Source organism: Etheostoma cragini, chromosome 3 (assembly GCF_013103735.1).
Source record: "Etheostoma cragini isolate CJK2018 chromosome 3, CSU_Ecrag_1.0, whole genome shotgun sequence".
Lineage (NCBI taxonomy): Eukaryota > Metazoa > Chordata > Actinopteri > Perciformes > Percidae > Etheostoma > Etheostoma cragini.
Genome location: NC_048409.1, coordinates 4613050 through 4633878, shown reverse-complemented (window position 1 = coordinate 4633878; position 20829 = coordinate 4613050). Strand labels below are relative to the sequence as shown.

General features: G+C 40.1%; 1 protein-coding gene across 7 annotated transcripts; it reads right to left on the bottom strand.

Annotated features, from left to right (window-relative positions):
* Positions 1 to 1306: 1306 nt before the first annotated feature.
* Positions 1307 to 18854, bottom strand: postnb (periostin, osteoblast specific factor b). Of its 7 annotated transcripts, none has more exons than XM_034866440.1 (23): positions 18589 to 18854; positions 17661 to 17759; positions 13880 to 13944; positions 13506 to 13663; positions 13262 to 13426; positions 13023 to 13169; positions 12411 to 12552; positions 10784 to 10996; positions 10014 to 10148; positions 9181 to 9329; positions 8926 to 9062; positions 8436 to 8566; positions 8191 to 8321; positions 7798 to 7900; positions 7616 to 7683; positions 7271 to 7316; positions 7131 to 7157; positions 6636 to 6730; positions 6461 to 6557; positions 6330 to 6377; positions 4189 to 4245; positions 4070 to 4108; positions 1307 to 2252 (listed from the first exon to the last, which is right to left on the bottom strand). In XM_034866440.1, exons 1-23 carry the CDS (start codon positions 18705 to 18707, stop codon positions 2224 to 2226), a joined length of 2400 nt encoding a protein of 799 aa, XP_034722331.1. In that variant the 5' UTR covers positions 18708 to 18854; the 3' UTR covers positions 1307 to 2223. The 7 variants fall into 7 exon arrangements, with proteins under 7 accessions (XP_034722331.1, XP_034722336.1, XP_034722324.1 ...); XM_034866445.1 differs by having other exon boundaries at positions 4070 to 4105; XM_034866433.1 differs by having other exon boundaries at positions 6461 to 6635; positions 6675 to 6730.
* Between the last annotated feature and the right edge of the window lie 1975 nt (positions 18855 to 20829).

Sequence of the window (20829 nt, the reverse complement as noted above, 5' to 3'; positions counted from 1 at the left end):
GCAACATGACTTGTTGATACTATAGAGTACAGATGTGAATATGTTCTAAACTCCTAACTATCTCTACACTGCACTGTGGGGTAAGGTCTGGCAACATTTCACATATATTCCAGGACAATAAAAACACTCAAGGGTTGTTTCCATTTCTTTAGACCAATCACAATCGTCCTGGGCGGCGCAAAGCGAAGGTGGTTTTGAAAATTGGTCTCAGGAAGGATCTTGTTTTGGTGGAACATTTGCACCTCGCGAAAGAAAAATGCCACATCCAATATTAATGTTAACTGTTCACACATTATGCAGAAACATGAGCTATTTAAATTGGCTGACACATGGTTAAACATAATTTGCTCTTAACAGTGTATCTCTGTGTGTACTTTGTCTACAGTAAGTTAGAGAGTAAATGCCATTAATATAGTCTTTGTAAATCTTTACAACCATTCCCCGAAAGAACCAAGCAGGCCTGCCTGGGGCCCCTGCCTGTGGCCCCACCTGTGGCTGATGTCAGGCTTTATCCTGGAAGTGGACTTCCGTTGATCCAAACTGATGCACAAAGTACAATATTTAAGGGCTATCTTCTATTTTTGTCATACATACGTACATCTGTTGGTCTTGCTGGATAGTTAACAATAACGCAACCTGTTTTTGTACTTCTTGTTTGGTTGGTAGGCGAGTTATCATTTTGACCTTCCACTGACTGGTTGAACCAGCTGCCTGGCTTAAAGTGATGACTTCATCACTTTAAGCAGGGGTTAACCAGCTGCTTGGCTCATTAAAGCCGGCTGCTACACGCTGTGAATTACTTTGAATGTAAAAATCACAGATGAAAAGAAAATTGCTTTTTACGTTTTTGCCATGTTTGTGGTTTTGTATGTTGCAAGAGTTTGTTTGTGTCTTGGCAGTTGCTCAGATTTGACTCTAGGAAGCAGTGAACAGCACTGAAGAGTGTTGCAAAAAGCAAACAACATAGGAGTTGGGTCTGTCCCAAAAGTCTGCACACGACAGCCAACAGCTCACAATGTCCCTGCAGACTCAGGGAAAACATTTTTTAACTGGCTGAATTGTTACAAGCACCGAAAATAAATATGATTAATTATTCTGATAAACATTAAAAATGCATTTGTTCTTCATTTAATGAAACCGCTGTAAATAGAATCATAAGATGGTGGACTCTAACGTGGGCCGCTACAGGACTCAGCCATTACATCATATTTTATGCAACTTGTATAACGTATTTACATTTTCAAGTTTCAGTAGATGTTTAATAATGTGATACATTCTGTCCATGAAATATGGAAAAAGAGAGTTCTTTTTGCACATTAAACCCAATTTATTTCAGATTTTTTCACAACGTCTTCTTGGAAGTTTCCAAAAGTAGACTGCCATGTTCCCTACTATGCATGCAGAAAAAAAAGACTGGGACATTTAAAAGGATGACTCTGAAATCATAGTCTAATTTAAAGACCTTGTACTTGGAAATACAAAATGCAGACATACTATTTAGATTTAACTTTTGACATTTAAGACTCTCTTTTCGGAATCAATGTTGACTGCTTAAGAGCTTTCCAAGTAAAAATGACATAACACAATCTCTTCAGATGCCCTTTTCAGATTGGCACATTAAAGAATGAACTTTATTGGAGATGTTTAAAAAAATAGAAAGGAAACAATTGTGCAGTGATACAAGCATAGGGACAATTTACATGAAACTTTTAACAACTTACAACCGCAGAAATAAAAAACAACAATTTTGAACAATTCAAGTCTGAAAACACACTTTTGTTTTCAATCTTTATCCTGCTGAGACTTATAACTATTCCCACACAGCTTGTAAAAAATCTTGTTTTAACCTTAACCTCTAGCAAAAGCATAGAGAAGTTTAGAACTGAAAGGTTTTATAGCTACTCTAATGGTTTGGATTGAAAAGATTTTATTGCTACCCTGACTTGCTCCGTGTTTTAAAAGTCATGCCAAAATGTTAGTTTAAAACACTGTTTACATATGCTTAACCCTTTTCAGAGATTGCATACTCATACTGGATATACGTTCAAAGCACCCTTAAATTGTTTATAAGAATAGTTTTATTTTTTGTCAAACATACCTTTTACAGTATAATTGGTATCACTGATATTTGAAGTGTTCCCTGGAAACACCAGTTTCAACATCTGGGTTTGGTGTCTCTCTCCTGCCTTTACAACGATAGTCAATATTCTCATCCATCCATGCTCAGTCCCTTATCCTTCTCCTGTTGCCTGTTGTTAGAAAAAGGATACAACCATATATATATGTCAGTAAGCAAATTAATGTGGAATAGATTATGTAAATGCAGATGTCTGAGCTCATCCCTCCACATAAGGAAACAAGTTCGGCAAAGCAGTGAGGGGAGAGTGAGACTAATACTAACTTAGCCCTTATGGGTGCATGTAGAAGAGGTGGGAGTAAGTCACACTTGTGCAAATCACAAGCACGTCTCACATCTTAACTTTCAAGTCACAAGAAAGTCTCAAGTCACTGTGGTTAAAAACCAGCAGGTCAAGTCGAGTCCCTGCTGTGAGACGAGCCAGTCACAAGTCAAGTCATCCAAAAATCTGACCTGTAACCAGTACTCCACGAGAACGCGGCTATGTAACTAGAAATGTGCTCTCGTAAATTCATTTAAGCGGTTGTATTGCCCATAGACAGTAAAAGAAATGGACATTGTGACCCTGTTGTTTTCCACGGAGACCAGTGAAGTCTATCAGAAGCCCTTTTCCGGTTATGGCTAAGCGTTACTGAGCAGCTGCAAACTGAGCTTGACGATGTAGATGCGATGTGTGTAACCTGTCTGAAAGTTGTAAGTCTTCTGGAAAAGTACTGTGCAAAAGAAATCTCAATCATTCCCAATCTTGCAAAGACGGAGAGCGCAGGCACAGTATATGTTAGGAGATAACATGGGCACAGGCTAATTGTTGCTAACTAAAACGCTAGTTAACATTAGTCCTTAAACCTGAACAGCTAATGTAAGTCAAAACCGTCTACGTGCTTCTCCTGTACTGTGTGGTAAATAAATAGCTTGGTTATGACACAATTGTTAGCCCATTTTTATAAAACGTCTGCTATGGAGCCATAACTTGAGCTACAAGGTAATAGAGCCTTTTATGCTTTGTCCTGTTTCTTAAGAAATCAAAAAATGGACAAATGGTCTTTAAACGCTTCAGATGTAACGTTGTTCTCTATCAAAGTTGCGCCAAAATGAATGGCAGTCAAGGGATGCTAACGCCGGGTGATGTCTCATTGGAGTCAAAATGGCTTCATAGGAGGTATGCTTAGCAAGTGGAGGCTTGCTTACCCCCTTGATTTTGCCCCAAATCAGTCCCCTGAGTTCCTTTCAGATGTAATCTCAATAGAATGCCAAATCGAATCTTAACCAAGTCTAAAGTTGGTTAAAATTAACGTTTGCATTTTGAGTCATCCGTCTCCAGTCTAATTCAAGTCTGAAGTCAGGAATACCAAGTTAGAGTCAAGTTGTTTATCACTGGAATTAAAGCAAGTCTAAACTCCTCAAATTTGCAACTCAAGTCTGACTCGAGTTAGGTTGCGTGACTTGAGTCTGCCACTTTAAGAGGTGGATGCTGCTGTGGAGGTGAAACTCATAAAATCCTACAGTGCATGAACAGCAGCCGCAGCGGCATTAGCACAAAATGCAGCATAGCGTTCATGTGAGCGTTGTGGCAGTACGCATGGCAGCAAAAGAGTGAGCAGGGCACAGTCAGCTTAGAGTAATAGTTGACATTTTGGGAAATGTGCTTCTTTTTTGCCAAACGTTAAATTCTAAGATTGATAACATTGCATCAATCTTCTCATCCAACTCTCAGCAAAAAATGTGTAGCCCAGAACGCATTTCCTAAAAATGCTGAATTGTTGCTTTAAGTACAGCCCCCACGATTGGAGGGATGCATTAGATATATGCTGCAGGGAGAAGAGTATGCTGTGAACATAGCAGCGGCCTGAGTTAGCTGCCTGAACTAGCTTATAGGCTACGTTGCATTTATTACAAATGCAGATTGTTGTTTTTTTTACTGATATTCTTTACCTAAAACTCTCCGGGAAGGGGTTCTTCTTGTACTGCCTTCTATAAAGGCAAACAAACATAAGTCAAACATTATTTATGAAATGTTCTTTCCCGGTTACTAAGATGTTGATAAAACTCACCTCGGATTGTTTGGGTAAGTCTGTCAGCATCCCCTTCAATGTCGGAAAGGTCAGTTCCTGAAAGATAAAGAAAACATCCTTCAATTAAAACGAGATTATTTTGTAAAGTTAACTATGAGAAACATTTCTTCAAAGGATAATTAGGTAACATTTGGGTTCTTCTACCCTAAATATAGCATAAATAGCCGCCTATATATTTGTTTTAAGTCTATTTTAACACAATAAGTGTACTTGTAGTACATTACTTAGCAGCAGCCCCAGGAGGCGACCCCAAACTTCCATAGGCATTCCCATGCCAGGATGAAGATACAATCTCTCCACCTACTCTTGGATCTTCCTTTAGGAATGTTCGTGCCTGGAAAAACTTTTCTAGGGAGGTTCCCAGGGGGCACCCTTACCAGATACTACTTTTAGCGCAAAGGAGCAACAGCTCTACTTTGATTTCCTCACGATGACTGAGCTCCTCACCTTATTTCTGAGTGAGTAGCCATCCACCATTCTAAAAAAACAAACTGTGGCTGCTTGTACCCGGGATCTTGTTATTGAGGTCATAACCTAGCCTTTATGACCATAAGTGAGGGTAGGAACCAGTATTGACATGCGTTTTCGGTAGGCATGGCTTGGGAGTAGACTCGTAGCTAAGCAAGTGCTTTCTGAGAGTTGTCATCCACATGAGCCAAAAATACATTTTCTGGCATTTCTTGATCTAGAAGGCACCAACTTCTTAACATTTTTACATTTCCACTTCATAAGTGATCCAATGAAATACTTATTCATCTTTCCAGTGGTGAAATATCCCTTTAAACTCCTTCACTTGGGGTTAAGGACTTATTCCAAATCCGGAGATGGCACTCCATCAATTTCCTGAAGAGAACTACTGTACGTTCTCAGTTTTAGAGGTGCTGATCCTCATCCCAGCTGCATCACACTTGGCTGCAAAAAGCAGTGATGAGATCCCCAGCCAAATGAACTGTAACCCCTCCCCACCACGACTATGTCTCAATATCCTGTCAGCTGGAACAAGTCCGACTTACTACAGAGACCTCCCACGGTCATGTACTTTACCTTCTCCCGATCCACAAAACATATGTAGACTGGATGGGCAAACTCCCAGCCCCCCTCCGGGATCCTTGCAAGGGCGAAAAGCTGGTCCTAAGGCACTGTCCTAGAGTTCAACGCAATGTTTAAGAGGTGTGTCATCTAAGACAGACCCTCCATACCCAAAGCTTTCAGCATTTCTGTAAGGATCTCATCAATCCCTATGGCTTTGCCACTGTGGAGTTGTTTGATTACCTCAGTGACTTCCACTAGGGAAATTAAAGATGAGCCTCCTAAAGAAGATCCAATCATCTTCCAGCTCTGCCTCTACCGTAGCTGACGTGTTAGTTGGATTCAGGAGTTTCTCAAAGTGCTCCTTTCACTCAGCTCAGCCGGAAGATGTGTCAATCTTCAACTTGTAACTTGGTAAACTTGGAACTCCTCCAGATCTTCCGAGTTTACCAGCACTACCCGTTTGGGCTTACCAGGTCTGTCCAGAGTCTTCCCCTACCCCCTGACCCAACTCACCACCAGATGGTCATCGGTTGGCAGCTCCACCCCCTCTCTTCACCTCTCTTCAGAGAAAACATGAGGTCTCAGATCAGATGACACGATTACTAAATCGATCATCAACCTTCGGCCTAGAGTGCTCTGGTACTACGTACACTTCTGAGCATCCTTATGTTAGAACATGGTGTTTGTATTACAAGCACAGAAGTCTAACAACGAACTATTACTTGGGTTTGGATCCTCTCCAAGTGTCTCCATCCTTGCCCACATGCACGTTGAAGTCTCACAACAGAACTATGGAGTCACCTCCAAGAGTCTCATACAGGACTCCATTCAGGTTCTGCAAGAAGGCAGACTACCGGGAACTGCTGTTTGGTGCATTTGCACAAACAACTGTGAACAATTTCCCTATGAATTCTCTTACAAATATTCCTTACAAATTCAACCACATAAGATGGCTGATGCCAGGAATAAAACTTCATAACAACATTAATCATAACAATCACACAAACTAGGAGACTGAGCTGCGGTGCTTAAAGTACTTAAAATTATTCGTACATTTCTGTATTCAAATCTGCATTAATTTCACTGACCGTCCAGGGCGATGTTGGTGGTGCCACTGCTGACTGAGAACTGTGGGCCTGCAGAAGACAGCATTCATGAGTTTGTGAGAGGAAAAATATTATAAAACTACAGAAATTTTGATTCAAATAACAATAATTACCATCAATGACCCTGGTAACTTTGGTGATGGAGGGTTCACCCTCAATGACCCTGGTGACCTTAGTGATGGAGGGTTGACCCTCAATGACCCTGGTGACCTTAGTGACGGACGGTTGACCCTCAATGACCCTGGTGACCTTAGTGACGGAGGGTTTACCCTCAATGACCCTGGTGACCTTAGTGACGGAGGGTTTACCCTCTATGACCCTGGTAACCTTAGTGATGGATGGTTCCCCCTGAATGACCCTGGTGACCTTGGTTACATCAGGAACTGTAAAAGCAAAGGAGACATGTTTCACCACGTTGAAATGACAGGCAGCATACAGATTTTCCATTCATTTGCAGGTATTTTTCTTTACTTCTCTCTGATTATTGTCACTTGCATGTGTGTAAAATGGTTTAAAGAAAAGGGTTAGTGATTAATCAGTATGTTTCAATTTAAAGGTCCCATATTTATTTTCAGGTTCTTGTATTTTGGGTTTCCACTAAACCTGTTTACATGCTTTAGTGTTTAAATAACACATTCTTCTTCTCATACTGTCTGTCTGCACAGTTTCTGAACACGGCATCACTAACCTAACCACCTAACCACACTAACTTCATATAATTTATCAGACCTTACTGACTAAGAATCACATGATAATGCTAATCTATAATCATCATTACTGTACCTTGCTGGACAACACGAGTGATTTTCTCTGAAAAAACAACAGGAGGCATAAAGCCATTAATGACAGTGAAGAATAGCTTTAAGATATTAAAAAATACTATGTTGCAAACAATACAATAAAAACATAATATTGCTACTTACTCATAAATGTGAGGGGAATTTCCTGATATCTGAATCCTGAAATGTACTGTAAAAAGAAGGTAAAAATCTGTTACAGCAGATTACACATTAACAACATGGTATACTGTATAGTACCACCACTTTGCTTATGCTACATGACAAAGCCCATATTTAATTAACCTGTAAACCAAGTCAGAAAACCTTTGCTCAAAATCAATACAGTAGATGCACTGCACAGCTGGCTTTCAAGCAGGTTCTTGTCTTGAAATTCATACTGAGTATTATGTTGAGTACACAGAAAACTGCACCCTGGCCATTATCAGCCCTACAGCTTTTATGATGAGTAGTACATTTTGGATATGACACCTTGATTTGCATGTAAGAGATGAGCCTCTTCAATAGCATGAGGAAATCCTGGCTTCCAACAGGGATATCTGGAACAGAGCGCACGCTGGTTAAATGCAGTTGGGCTTATCCTGTTATAAAAGTATTGGAGAGAGTGCATCTCTTGACAGATTTACAAAAGGGAAAAGGGGTGGGAATTGTACCTCCAGGATACAAAACGTGGTTGACGAAGTGAACGACTCCATTTGTGGCCATGATGTCAGATTCAGGGACTTGGACAGAGTTCACTAGCATTGAGTTGTTAGCCTGAGGAGACAGTTAAAACAATTACAGATGAGAAAACCACAAAATGAGGGGCTTGAATGAACCTGCATTTTAAAAGGCGAGGAACGAATAATGTTATTGGCTTATTGAAGTCACTGAGTTTAAAGATTGAGGTTGATGAGATTTGTTTCTATGATAATGATTGGCACTATCATGACATTACTGAATAATTCAAATAAGTTAGAATTCCTTTATGTGTAAAGATAACACAAGACATAGCATGCATTGCCTTCAGATAAAATACTTTCAGTCTTTCTGTGTTGAGTACTTACAGACAACACTTTGAGATTGCTGCTTTGAAGAGACTTGAGAAGGTTTGTCACCCCAGTCTCCAGACCTCCACCAATGAAGATACCGTTACTGATGTGATACAAGAGAATTGTTCTGAGTGCATTTATGTCACCTGAAATAAAAAACAGTAAACACAAATAACCGTCACTTTATGTTTTGTGATTTCCAATTAGCAACATAAGGGTCTGAAACACATAGAAAGAGAGCAGGGGAATGGGAGACCTACTCTTCAACAAGGACAAATCACTGCTGCTCATTCCAGCGAAAGCCTTATCGCTCGGGGCAAACAGAGTAAAGTCTCCCTCCTGTTTCAGCAGGTCAGTCAAACCAGCACTTTCCATAAGAGACAAAAAGATCCTGCAGAACAGAGAAGAAAACAGTAACCTGGGGCGCCTGGGGCAGCTCACCTGGTAGAGTGTGTGCCCCAGGTACAGAGGCTCAGTCCTCGCTGCAGCGGTCAAAAGTTCAACTCTGATCTGCGGCTCTTTCTGCTTTTCATTCCCCCATCTCTCTCCCCTTTCATGTCTAAGTTGATCTATCAAATAAAGGCCTAAAATGCCATAAGAATTATCTCATGAGAAAACAGTATCCTGGCTGTCAACAGAAACCACTGGTTGACATATTGCAGCAGATTTAATAGAAAGATACAGAAAGATGTAGTTTGAGTACTTTTAAATCCACAATTATTTTTTTTACTTCCAATGCTCTGTACTTACTTGAAACCGCCATTTCCTCTCAAAATCTCAAACATAGTTTTTTCCGCCGGTTTCAACAGGGTTCTCATGAGATGAAGGGCCCCGTTGCTTCCTTCTTTACTGCCTCTCAACAGACAGGAATTCTCAATGCACACAGCCTGCAGAAATAATCCACAGGTTCAAGACAAGGGTGATTAATGTCACGTCTCAATAGGGTGTGCGTTCACTGGCACCAGGCCACAATTTTCAGACACAACTTCAAAGAAGAGGACGCACTGTGCGGTAGATGAAGACCCTCAGAAAATTTCCTCCAATGGTCTCCAGCCGCTGGCCGTTAAACAGCTGTCCCAGGACAATCTTATTCTTCAAGATGTGGTTCTGCAGGATAATCCTGAGCAGGCTCTGATCCATGGACATCACTTCATCTGTCGTGGAAAGAAACGGTTTTAGTTTAGAAGAAAATCCACATAGCAGGAACATTGTACATGTACATCTGATGTAGTGGCTTTGGCAGCAGAGAGTTTATATTTGTATTATTTTGCCCATCATTTTTAAAGAGCAACTGTGGCTATACTAAACGTGGGCAAAGACATAACCGCTGCCAACAACTTGATTTACTGCAAAGTTCTGTAGGTGGATGGTTACATCATGCCTCATGATTTGTAGGTTAGTGAACATGGAAGAATTTGTTCGAATAGAAGGTTCCTGTTACATCCAGCCATCGTTGCCTTGTGCATTCCTGACATCCATTTAAAATGAATGCCTATAAAGATAAAAGTATCCTGCCTTGATTAATTACACATTCTTCTAACAGGAACAAAACATCTTTACTCCCTTGGGGTGAAGTCCGAGAATGTGCACTGGGGGAGTGGGTATTTGCTCTTACATGGCATAAAGCTTCTGCAGTGTCCCAATAGATCCATAATTTCCCTGAAGCTCCATATATGTACACATTTGTTCACTTATGACTCAACACACGAGAGGAAATAAAACATATCCAGACTGTGACTGAGTGTGGAGCAGCCAGGGATGGTTTTTAGCCACCTGCTAAATGGAAAACAAGGGGGGTGGATGGGGGTGTATAATTTAATGAACCGCATGTTACTCACCATTAAAGACGGTGTTGAGGGGAGCCAGCAAAGTGTACTCAGCGTCTGATCTCATGTCAGCAGACAGGCCCAGCTCAGACACCATGTCACCAAAGGTTGACTGGGTGTTTCCCACCAGTTCCATCACTTGCTTGGCTTAAAGGACAAAGGGAATCCCATCCAACTCTATTAAAACATGGATTTTTCATTTGTGACAGTGTGTGTAGTTTTCTTCAAATCTCATGTTTACATTTTGTGTTTCAAGAAAATTGCTCTAAATTTTGTAAGCATCTTGATTTTAAAATGTTGCCTCTCTGCGGTTTGAAATACAAGTAATCTTTATTCAGATTTACACCTGAATCAAGCAAGCTGAAGACTCTGGTTTAAAACACTAATTTTGCCACACTTTAAGATGAAAGCATATGTATTAAAGCGGCCATATTATGCTCATTTTCAGGTTCATAATTCTTTTTTGAGGTTGTGCCAGAAAAGGGTTGACATGGTTTCATTTTTGAAAAAACACCATATTTTTGTTGTAGATTTTGTTTTCACTCTGTGAAGTAAATTGTGATTAATGCCAACAAAATAATTTAAAAAACGGATTTAGTTATTGCTTCAAAGTGAAGTGCCTGCTTGTAGTCTTTCATTAAACACAATCATGGTGGTTCTATCATGCATGTAGTTAAACCAACCGCATGTTTTTACAATGCCGTCTCTTTTTATTTTTAATAAAAAAAACTGCTAGCACAATATACATTATGTATTCATGTAGTAGAAGATGGGGGTCTAACCTGAGTCGGGCATGAGCACTTGGTCAATAAGGTGGATGACACCGTTGGTGGTGACAATGTCCTTCTTGCGCACCATCTTGATGCCATTGACTGTTAAACTTTCACCATCACAGCCGATCTCAATGTTGTTGCCCTCCAGGGTCTCATAAGAGGTGCCGGACATGATGGCCTCCGAGCATTGGACTGAGTTCAGAAGGTGGAAATTCAGGAGAGCTGAAAAAAAGCAACACAAAGTTTTTGAATTAATGTGTGGTTTAGGTGTAAATGGAGGTGTTTATTGGAGTAGGTGAGTTGGCTGCATGAGCTGTTGCATGTCTCTCTCATGTGAGCAGTTGAGGATATAACGTCCTGGGAACCTGATGATCCTTTGGATCCCTTGGGTCCCCGAGAGAAAAGACTTGGGATTTTGTCAATAGAAATGGTCTGATCTCACATCATAAGGAAAGATGTGGGCTAATAAAAAGTTTTGGATTGTTGCCAGTCTGACTCGCTTGCTCAATAAAGCAGCTGTTTCCCTCCTCTCACTGTTGATGCAAAACAAGCTAAACATGTCGAAATTGTGCACTTTTTAGTTGTTTTGTTCAGAATGTTTCTGGCGCTTAGAGTCACTGTATGTTTCAAGGCTTTGACTTACCCTAAGGGCGCCCAGATAGCTCAGTTGGTAGAGCAAAATTATCATTAAAAAGAAATAAAAACTCACTCTGATTGATGATTGTTGTGGGACAATTATTGCAAACGTTTAAGAAAAATACTCACTTACAGCTAAATGATGGGTTGGTATTTACACATGCAGGGGTTCGAATGCATTCTCAGGGATTCTCCATAGCAGGATCAGCTTGAAGGTAACACTAGCTCGCAGAAATAGATCGGAATGTGTAAAACTATTAGAAGTGTCTCACAAAGTAAGGAGTAGTTTGAAGGGAACTGTCCGACAGAAACAGACAGACTGACACGTGAGGACAAGAAGACCGTAAAAACGCAGTTATTCTGATGTTCAGTGGTCACTCGTGCGTAGACATTCGTGTGTGTACAGAAGCGTCTCTCTTTGTCATGAAAGATTATTCACTGTTTGAATAATGCTGCAAATGATCTGAAATCTTTGGACTCGTCATCTGTCGTTTCCACCATCGTTTCTCGATGTCAAACCCAGAAATCACCAAAGTATATTGCTCCTGACTTATTTACAGCTGGTAACTCTAAAAAACAAAAAACAAAGTGACAATTTATGTGTTGCATTGTTGGACTTTCCATCGATAATTCTTTGTGTGGATTGAAATGTGAACTGAAAACTATTTTTATGGCTTTTCAAAGAAACTTTGTTAGGAACAGCCAAATGTGTGTAAGTTCCAGATCCACTGTGGCATGCGGAGACATCTGTTTTGACTTAGAAGAAGTTTAACGTGTGAAAAAAAGAAACACTTTATGGTTGGCTTAGTCTGGGAAACATGCCGTCAGGGAAACTGCATTTCTTTTCCTGTATTTTTTTTATAGATATATGTACATGTGGTCCCTGTTTGCAGTTGATCTAAATCCTCAGTTTCCAGTGCAATGTTTCAAATGGCCTTGAGTTGATCTTTCGGGCATTAGGGAACAGCAACAGACTTCTATAATTAAAATTCTGGTTTACCTTTGAGGACCTCCTTGTCGCCCTGAAGTCTCTCCAACACTTCGCTGCCCAGACTCTCAAAAGCTTCATTGGTGGGGGCGAAGAGAGTGTAATGTCCTGGCTGACCCAGCTTCTCCAGGAATCCAGCGGTTTGAGCCACATCCTAAATGGTGAAATCACCAGCAGGACTATGTTCATTGAACTACAAAATTTAATAGAGCACAGTAAAAACATTTGCAGGAAGTAGACATAACAACCTGATCCTCTGTGGGTGAAAAAAATCAATTTTAAAGTCAATTCCTCACAAATGCAAACTCTGCATGTGCTTTCTGCACTGTCCCTGGTAATGAAAAAGCAAACTAGACAAATGTTTGGCTTCTTCATGTATTCAATTCAATTTTATTTATGTAGCGCCAAATCCCAACAACGGTTATCTCTGTGTGTTTTTCATTAAAGAGCAGGTCTAGACTGTACTCCATGATGGTATTTACAGAAACCCAACAATGCTATATCCATACCAATGAAACTCCAATGCAATCCAATGGGACCCACTTTTGCAGCAGTGTTTGTATTTATTTCAGAATCCATGTCGTTAAACATGATTTCATATGTCCCTGCTGTACGCTTACTCACGTTCAGAGTTGTCAGGTCATCGTCAACCTCAATGACATCCTGGATTGTGTTTCCAACTGCGCTGATTACACGGTCAATGACATGCACAACTCCATTGGTGGAAACCTGGTTGCCATAGATAATCCTGGCACAGTTCACAGTCACCACCTGCACAAAGCATACACTGTCATACCACAGAAAAATGTTTTCTACACAACTACAATAGGGCCGTTACGACAACTATGAATGTAAAGACTCACCCCGTTGGAGTAATGGTTGATTTGAAGACCCAGGTCATTGTACATGGAGGTGACTGTCATTCCATTCTTTAAATCTTTGGTCAAGAGGCGTTTGTTGGCCATGTGATAATGCAGGGCGTTGTACAGTTCAATGTTGACATTGCTGACCAGTGCACTCCTAGACTCCTGTTGGTTGAGAAAAATGAGACGTTTAAAGCTCACAGACAGAGAGCCTCCACAGCTTTATAATTTATTCTTGACTCACTTCATCCAAAAGCTCCCAGGCCTCGTTGCTAGGGGCAAAGAAGGTGAAGGATCCAGGTCCCTCAATCTCAGGCCTTAGCTTCGAAACGTCAGAGTATTTTTGGGTTGAGGTGGCCTTGACCAGACCCAAAGTGCCATACACATGATCAATTGGGGCCACTAAGAAAGAGATTGATAACAGGCATTACTAAATGCCCGACTGTTGTTTTTATATTAAAACAAAAAGCTTCTCATGTTTCGACAATATGCTCCACCACAATCTTCTGGTATTGGGTCTAAAATCAAAAATAGCACACAGCTGCTCTGCAGTTGGAAGATGGGGTCTTGCCTAACCTTTGTGCATCAAACCTTTAGATTAACATGAACTTAACCCACCTGCAGGGCAACCACGCATGCCTTCCAGCTTCATGTACCCAGGGCAGCACTCATAAAGCACAGTCCTGGGGGCAAAAGACACAGATCACAAATATGAGTATCTTCTCAAATAAGCATTACATCCTATGAAAGCATCTTTACACTGTGTGAGAAATGTTCATGTTTTGAGCTGAATCATCATCTCACATTGGTGCTGTGTATTCAGTCTTTCCAGATGTTACTCATTACTTCATTGCACAAACAGACCATGTGATCCTACAGTTTGGGCCAAAACCTAATGGAAAAGGGGGCCTCAAAGATTATGCTACCATTACAGTAGTAGATTTATATTACCAGACCTCCTCTTTGAAGCTAAATAGTTAGTTTGGAGTCTACTTGGCATTTGGTTAACCTCAAGTGTTACGATTTTGGCCTTGGAGCATTGCGGTGCAATTACAGTTGAGTTTAAGGAAATGTTGGTTGACACAAGGAACATTTTAAGAGTTTGATGGCTATAAACAGTTAAGCTAATCTGAAAAACAACATTATTCAATTGTCAGACTTTTTTTTCATTTCATCATTCAAGGTAATTTTTCACAAACATGTTAGAAGCATTGTCTACTCTGGACTTGCGGTAAATAGTGCTGGACACTGTAGCCCGAGGAGGATAGTGAAATTCAAAGAGCAGCTGCTACATATGAACATGACTATACCCATTGCATCAGCAGGTTTTAACATGTTGGAACTATATCATTGTTTCCAGCTCCTGGAAAAACAGACATTTGGAGATGTCCATTTCACCTCAAATAACAAACAGGAATGCAACAATAAAGAGACCCACGATACATTAAGAACACAATAGATGCAAATGTTACCACATGCTTACATAGTTGGCCGGGGGCTTCATTATTGTAGACTGCTCAGTTTTTATTCTTACAAAGAAGTTGCTCCTGGCCACATTTATCAGCGCAACATGATTAAAATAATCATGACAAATGGCGTTTAAAGGTTTAGGAAGTCTGTGTACTTTACAAATTGATAACTTACACAAAGTGGCACGATGAAACAAGTAGCATTATAATTAGTTGCATATGAACAGTGCATAGGAACACTGGTTCGCCATGACACACTCTACATATGCGCGCCAAAGTTTAGCAGTTCTTCTCTGTCAGCAGTTTCCGCTGAGAGAGCTACACACTAGGAAAGCTCCATATGCGGGCCATGTGTGGTTTAAAATGGACAATAGGGATTTTTGTTGGCATGGTTAGGTTAGCAGACACATCATTGGATTGAATGATTGGATAACTGCAGTAACTGTAACTAGCTGCCAATAGCTCCAGTAGTGAGATTCCAACACTTGATTAAAAAGTAATTAAGCCTTTTGTTTGAGCAAAAAACTAAAATGAGTGAACTGTCTCAGACAGGGTACAGACAGAGGGTTCTGGGTCATGGCTGATTTCACCTCTATAACATCTGGATTTGAACCAAAGTTGAATAGAGTTGGAGGGACTGGGATGAGATCCCACAAACCCCATTGGGGCAGAGTCAGCAAAACCCTCTCCCACACAGAGGGATCGTGTCTGGCCATGGCGTTGGAAACATTTTTCCTTGTCAGCAACTCTATAAAGTAACTGTCCCACTAAGAGTCCTGACAATTTTGTCAAAAACGATTGAAGCTGTATGTGACTTTATTCCAGATCAAGCAATCGCTAATGGGCAGTTTGCTTGTACAAAGTTTTCTTAGAGACAAAGCTGCGATGGAAGAAAAAATTATAATGTGTGGACTTAAACGTTAGAGGGACAAGTACAAGTACTTTGGCTGGCAAAGTAAGACTCAGCATAAAATGCCAAACACTACTGCAAAAATGACAATTTTAGACACATCAAATCATCTTAGTCAGTAAGTTAGACTGAATTATTTCAAGATGTTGAAGAAGATGCATTTATAAATGTTCAAGATGGTAAAGTTTCCCTGTTGCTTAGCAGGAGAGATCTCTTATTGTGTTATATCTTATGATTATTGAAATTGTTTGCTTTTAAAGATAGAACATGTGGTGAATATGTAGCGTTCAAAGTTGGCCCCTCCTCGGAGCCAGATAGAGAGGGAGCCGCGGTGGTGGAGTGTGCTAGAGAGTGAACAAAGAGAGGGAGCGTCAAACAAAGCACTGAATAAAGCGCTATTTTATGATTGTTTCGCGGTGGTTATGTTCTTAAACACACACACACACACACCTCCGCAGGAAGGTGCCACATTCCTGGATTTGTTGTGAATGCAAAGTTTCATCCTGTCTGCGTCTGTGTTGGTTAAACTGTATGAAACGCTGAGGGCCAAAGCAGCTGTTGGCTCCACACCCACGTGGGGCCCAAAGGCTCTTTGTTGACCCCCATAAATGTCCCACACACAGAAAAATAACAGGAAAATCCAGGCTGAGGTTAATAGATGGGACACATCTGATGATGATGCAAGAGCTACACTGTAGGTGTGGTTGTGGCAGGTAATATAGTCAGTGTCATGATGACTGTGTTTAGACAAACATTGGTTACATTTTTCACTTGACGTTTATGTCTACAGTTTATATGTTACTGTAGCAAGTTTATATTGTATGTGTAGACCTCTTTTTTTGTATCATTCTGTGCTTGTGGCACATCAAGTCGTACATAATCTGTTTAAGTTAAATTGCCCTTTAAAGTGTTCGTCCATCCTGTCCAACAGCTTACGATGTGAATTCAACTTTGGCCCAGCTATCTTTTTGTTTAGTCCCAGGCAGTATATCAGTCTGTAGGGAGTTGGGTTGGGAAAAGGAGGGTCAGTTTTTCAAGTCCCCGACATAAGCCAGAGAATGTTGGTAGACTGCTACCTGGAGAGTTGCAAGTTCACCTCTTGGGCACTGCCAATGTGCTCTTAAGCAAGGCACCAAACCCCAAACTGCTCAAGGCACCTTTCTATGGTCACCCCCCCCACCAATTTGACAACTCTCCATTAGTGCATGTGTGTGTAATGTTGGCCTGTGTGTAATAACACCAGAGTGAAAACATTGTAATTTCCCCTTGTGGGATTGACAAAGTATACATTATTATTATTATGTCAGGCTCCCGTTAATAGATGAATTATTGCAACATTATAATTTGACAAGTTCGACGGAAAGTGTTCATTCATCATGAAGAACTCAATCTATTTAGAGTGCTATTAAGAATGTTTTAAGCATGATGAAAGCATGGAGGGCAAGCTGAATATATGTGTGTGTGTGTCTGTGTGCATGGGAGAGAGAGATAAAGAGAGAGAGGCGGGGGGGGGTGGGAGAAGGGAGTCTGCATGGCTTTCAAGCATGTTTAAACACAAAAGTACTGAGGGGAGAAAAAAGTATGGAGAATAAGAGAAAGAAGAGGTTGTCTAGATGTTAGAGCTGAACGCTTTTCCATTCATGAAGTCAGTCGACATTTTGCAGCCAAATCATATCCTGGAATCAGTGGTTCACCGCTGTGGCATTCAACGACAAACAGGCTTTCTTAGTTCTGAAAGCTTTTATCATGGACAGTTTATAGGATCGAATGTGACCGTTTCCAAAACAAAAGATTTAGTGCTGTGTCCACAAATGTGTTTTTCATATCAAGCGTTAGTACAATTCAGAGTAAGATAACAGATGTCTGTCTCTATGGAAACATTAAAGTTTCCATGAAAACCCCTTAAGAGGAAGCAGACATTGAAAAGGAGTGCTACATTTTCAAAAACTCCCAGAACTGACCCTTTATCTTTAAACAGGATAAACAACTTGTCTCGGTGGAAACAGGAAAAAACACTTACGCTTTCTTTCCACAGATGGCCCCTTGGTACCAGTTACGACAAGTGCTAAAGTACTTCTTCTTGGTCCCCATGACCTGCTGGAGCGTGCAGACATTGGGTCTGATGAGAAGTGAGGGTAAAAAAAAGGGAATGAAGCATATTGTAATACAGGAGTGAGATTCTGTGGAAATAATTCACATTTGAATGAATATGTGACTGGTCTGCCGGGTAGGACACCTTCAGAAGAGGATTAGGGTCACTGGTGAAAATTTGTTTGAGTTCTGGCTCAGAATTCTGACTTTATTCTCAGAATTCTGACTTTAAACTAACAATTCTGACTTTATTCTCACAATTCTGAGTTCTGACTTTATTCTTAGAATTCCAACTTTAAACTCAGAGTTCTGACTTTATTCTTAGAATTTCAACTTTAATCTCACAATGCTGACTTTATTCTCAGAATTCTGAGCTCTGACTTTATTCTTAGAATTCTGACTTAAAATTCTGAATTCTAAGAATAAAGTCAAAATTCAAATAAAATGTTCACGAGTGGCCCTAATCCTCTTCCTTAGGCACCAAAGTGTGAATAGTTATTTTGCAACTACCCCTGCTACTTCTGAAATCAGACAGTCAAATATGAATAATTACATCCACGTCTAATGGATATGAAATTGCTTTGTCAGAGTTATTATTTGACAACTTTAACATTCAAGGCTCAATACTATTGCATGCAAAACGACTAATATGACATCACAAAGGGTTAAAAAATATGAATCATAAGAGATAGATAGAGATATAGAGATAGTTTATTTATCCAGAAGGAAAATAAGGTGTCGGATAGCGTATACAAATCATACATACACATAGGCACACAGACATATTGCAACCATGCACACATACATAGTACAAAAACACAAAGGAACAATGAAATCTGAAATATTGATAAGCTTACCCTTCTTTTCTTGCCCTGATGCGACTGTGAGCGACTATTTTGTCATAAGCTGAAGACTCAGCCTTGTCAAAGGTGGAGAACACAAAGAGTGCAAAGGCAGCTACGAAAAGGAGCTTCATCCTTGATTTCTTAGCGAGCCCCTTCAGACCTAGAGTAATGGGAGCAGACTCAGAGTGGGAGTTTATATACTGGTCTCACCCTCCACTCAGGGAGGATGGCAACATTTCATGCATGCATGTTGGACCACCCTGAACCTCTCAAAAAGCACATTTAAAAACACTCGGCTTTGTCATTTGAGTGCGTGCAAATAAATTATGATTATTTGTATTTTGTGAATTATTTACATCTATGGAGGGCCGTCAAATCTGCAAATAGTTTTGTAATCGTCCTCTTTTATGCACATTTCAAGGCGCACACAAGCTTAATTATGTTAAAACCTCCAAGCTTGGTTATTTTATAACAGTGTTAGGCCCACTTGGTTAACATTTCTTCAACACAACAGTTGCATTGAAACCATGATGTGCATATTATCTGTGACACTTTGGCACACCTTTTGTTTAAAAGAATTATGAGTTTAAAGCTCAATATTAGACGTATTATGAAACAAATTGCTTAAGTAAATAGTTCTCACTGCACTGCCACAAAACAGCTCTGCATATTTTTTGGAGCCCTGCAAAGAAGAACCACATAAGAGAAATACATAATGAGCAGATGGGATACAGGATCTAGCTGCATTTTTTTTTTAAAGTCCTTTTTTTGGACAGCAAACAAAGAAACATTTGCATATATTGCATAATCTCTGCTCTGAACAAATGCCAGAGCACTGATTGTGGACATCTTTCAGAATGTAGTTTGCTCCACCAAGTGGTGGGAGAGAGTGCAGGCAGTAAGTCTCACTGCATTATTATTTAACACGGATAATAAAATTGTCACAAAAAAAGTTTTATAAATTGGAGAGGGAATAAATACTGAGATGAATCACTATTTAAATTATGAGAGACTTCTTATCAAGCCACGAATCAGTCAACCCAACCGCAACACCCAAACTTTGAGGTAAAATCTGAGTTTATTCAGTTCTAAATTTGAAAATGTGCACCTGTATCCATACATTGCTGCTTTATTTTGTTTTTCTTCATTTTTCCAAATGCATTCTAATTAGAGCCACACCAGCCTTTTAAAGCCATATCTCTAATTTATTGGCAAGTCTTGCAACGCATAAACTAACAGGACACAGACATTTGTACTTTCATGTAAGCAAAAGTATCCTGATTGAACTACAGACACAGCACTAAGGAAATTGTCTGTTAGTAGGCTCACAACTCCAGCAGCTACTTTATAACGTGCTATTAGATCTGTTTGGTTCCATATTAATGAGCGAAATGAACCATGGCATCAAACATTGAAAGTTGTAAAAGTGCAGCTGGTGTTGAGCTTCACCAGTGGGTGTTGTTGCTCATAGCATACCCAAGTGGCATCACTTACACCAATCATTCTGCCACATGTTGTTCAACCTCCTGGCTAGACAGATGTTACAAATGGGAGCAGTAAAGTAATGTCCTCCTGGCCAACTACTGGATTGTAAAAAAAAAAAAAAAGAAGAAAACCCAGGAATCAATACTGCAGCACAGATCGAAGACTGAAAACCAGGTGGCTAAATCATGCTTGTGAATTATGTGTATTTATTTTTACCAGTGAGTGGAAAAGTGGAAAACACATCAGAAAATTAACCATTCAGCAAACCACATGGCCAGTGATATTTTCAAGGCAGCTTGCCTCTTATGAACTTGATTAGTAAAGGAAATGCCCTTAGACATAAAATCCCTTTTCATCTCCTAAAGACTGGAAAAAATTAACTTTACAATCCAAACTCTCTTATAATCTCAAACAAAGACTCAACTACTTTCTTGCATTGAGACTGAAAATTATGAACTCTCTGCATTGTGAATGAAATGCAGTGTGGCTTTTTCACTTTGAATCAGAACACTGTGTGTCTCTCAAACACACACACACACACACACACACACACACACACACACACACACACACACACACACACACACACACACACATAAAAACACACACACATCATATGAGTCAAAAATAATGGATAAAGTACATTTTGATTTAAGTACAGTTTCCTCTGTATGTAGCTCCTCTCAGTGCAATGCAGCATCAATAGAAAGTGAGTGATATCTCCAGATAAAGTTCAAAGACTAAATAGTCTGTTGATTGGCTCTCTAA

Coding starts and splice junctions, on each gene's coding strand:
- postnb (XM_034866417.1), bottom strand. CDS start 18,707: ATGAAGCTCCTTTTCGTAGCTGCCTTTGCACTCTTTGTGTTCTCCACC. Junction 8,322..8,435: donor TGATTTGTCCTTGTTGAAGA/GTAGGTCTCCCA, acceptor TTTTTATTTCAG/GTGACATAAATGCACTCAGA. Junction 7,901..8,190: donor GCAATCTCAAAGTGTTGTCT/GTAAGTACTCAA, acceptor CTGTCTCCTCAG/GCTAACAACTCAATGCTAGT.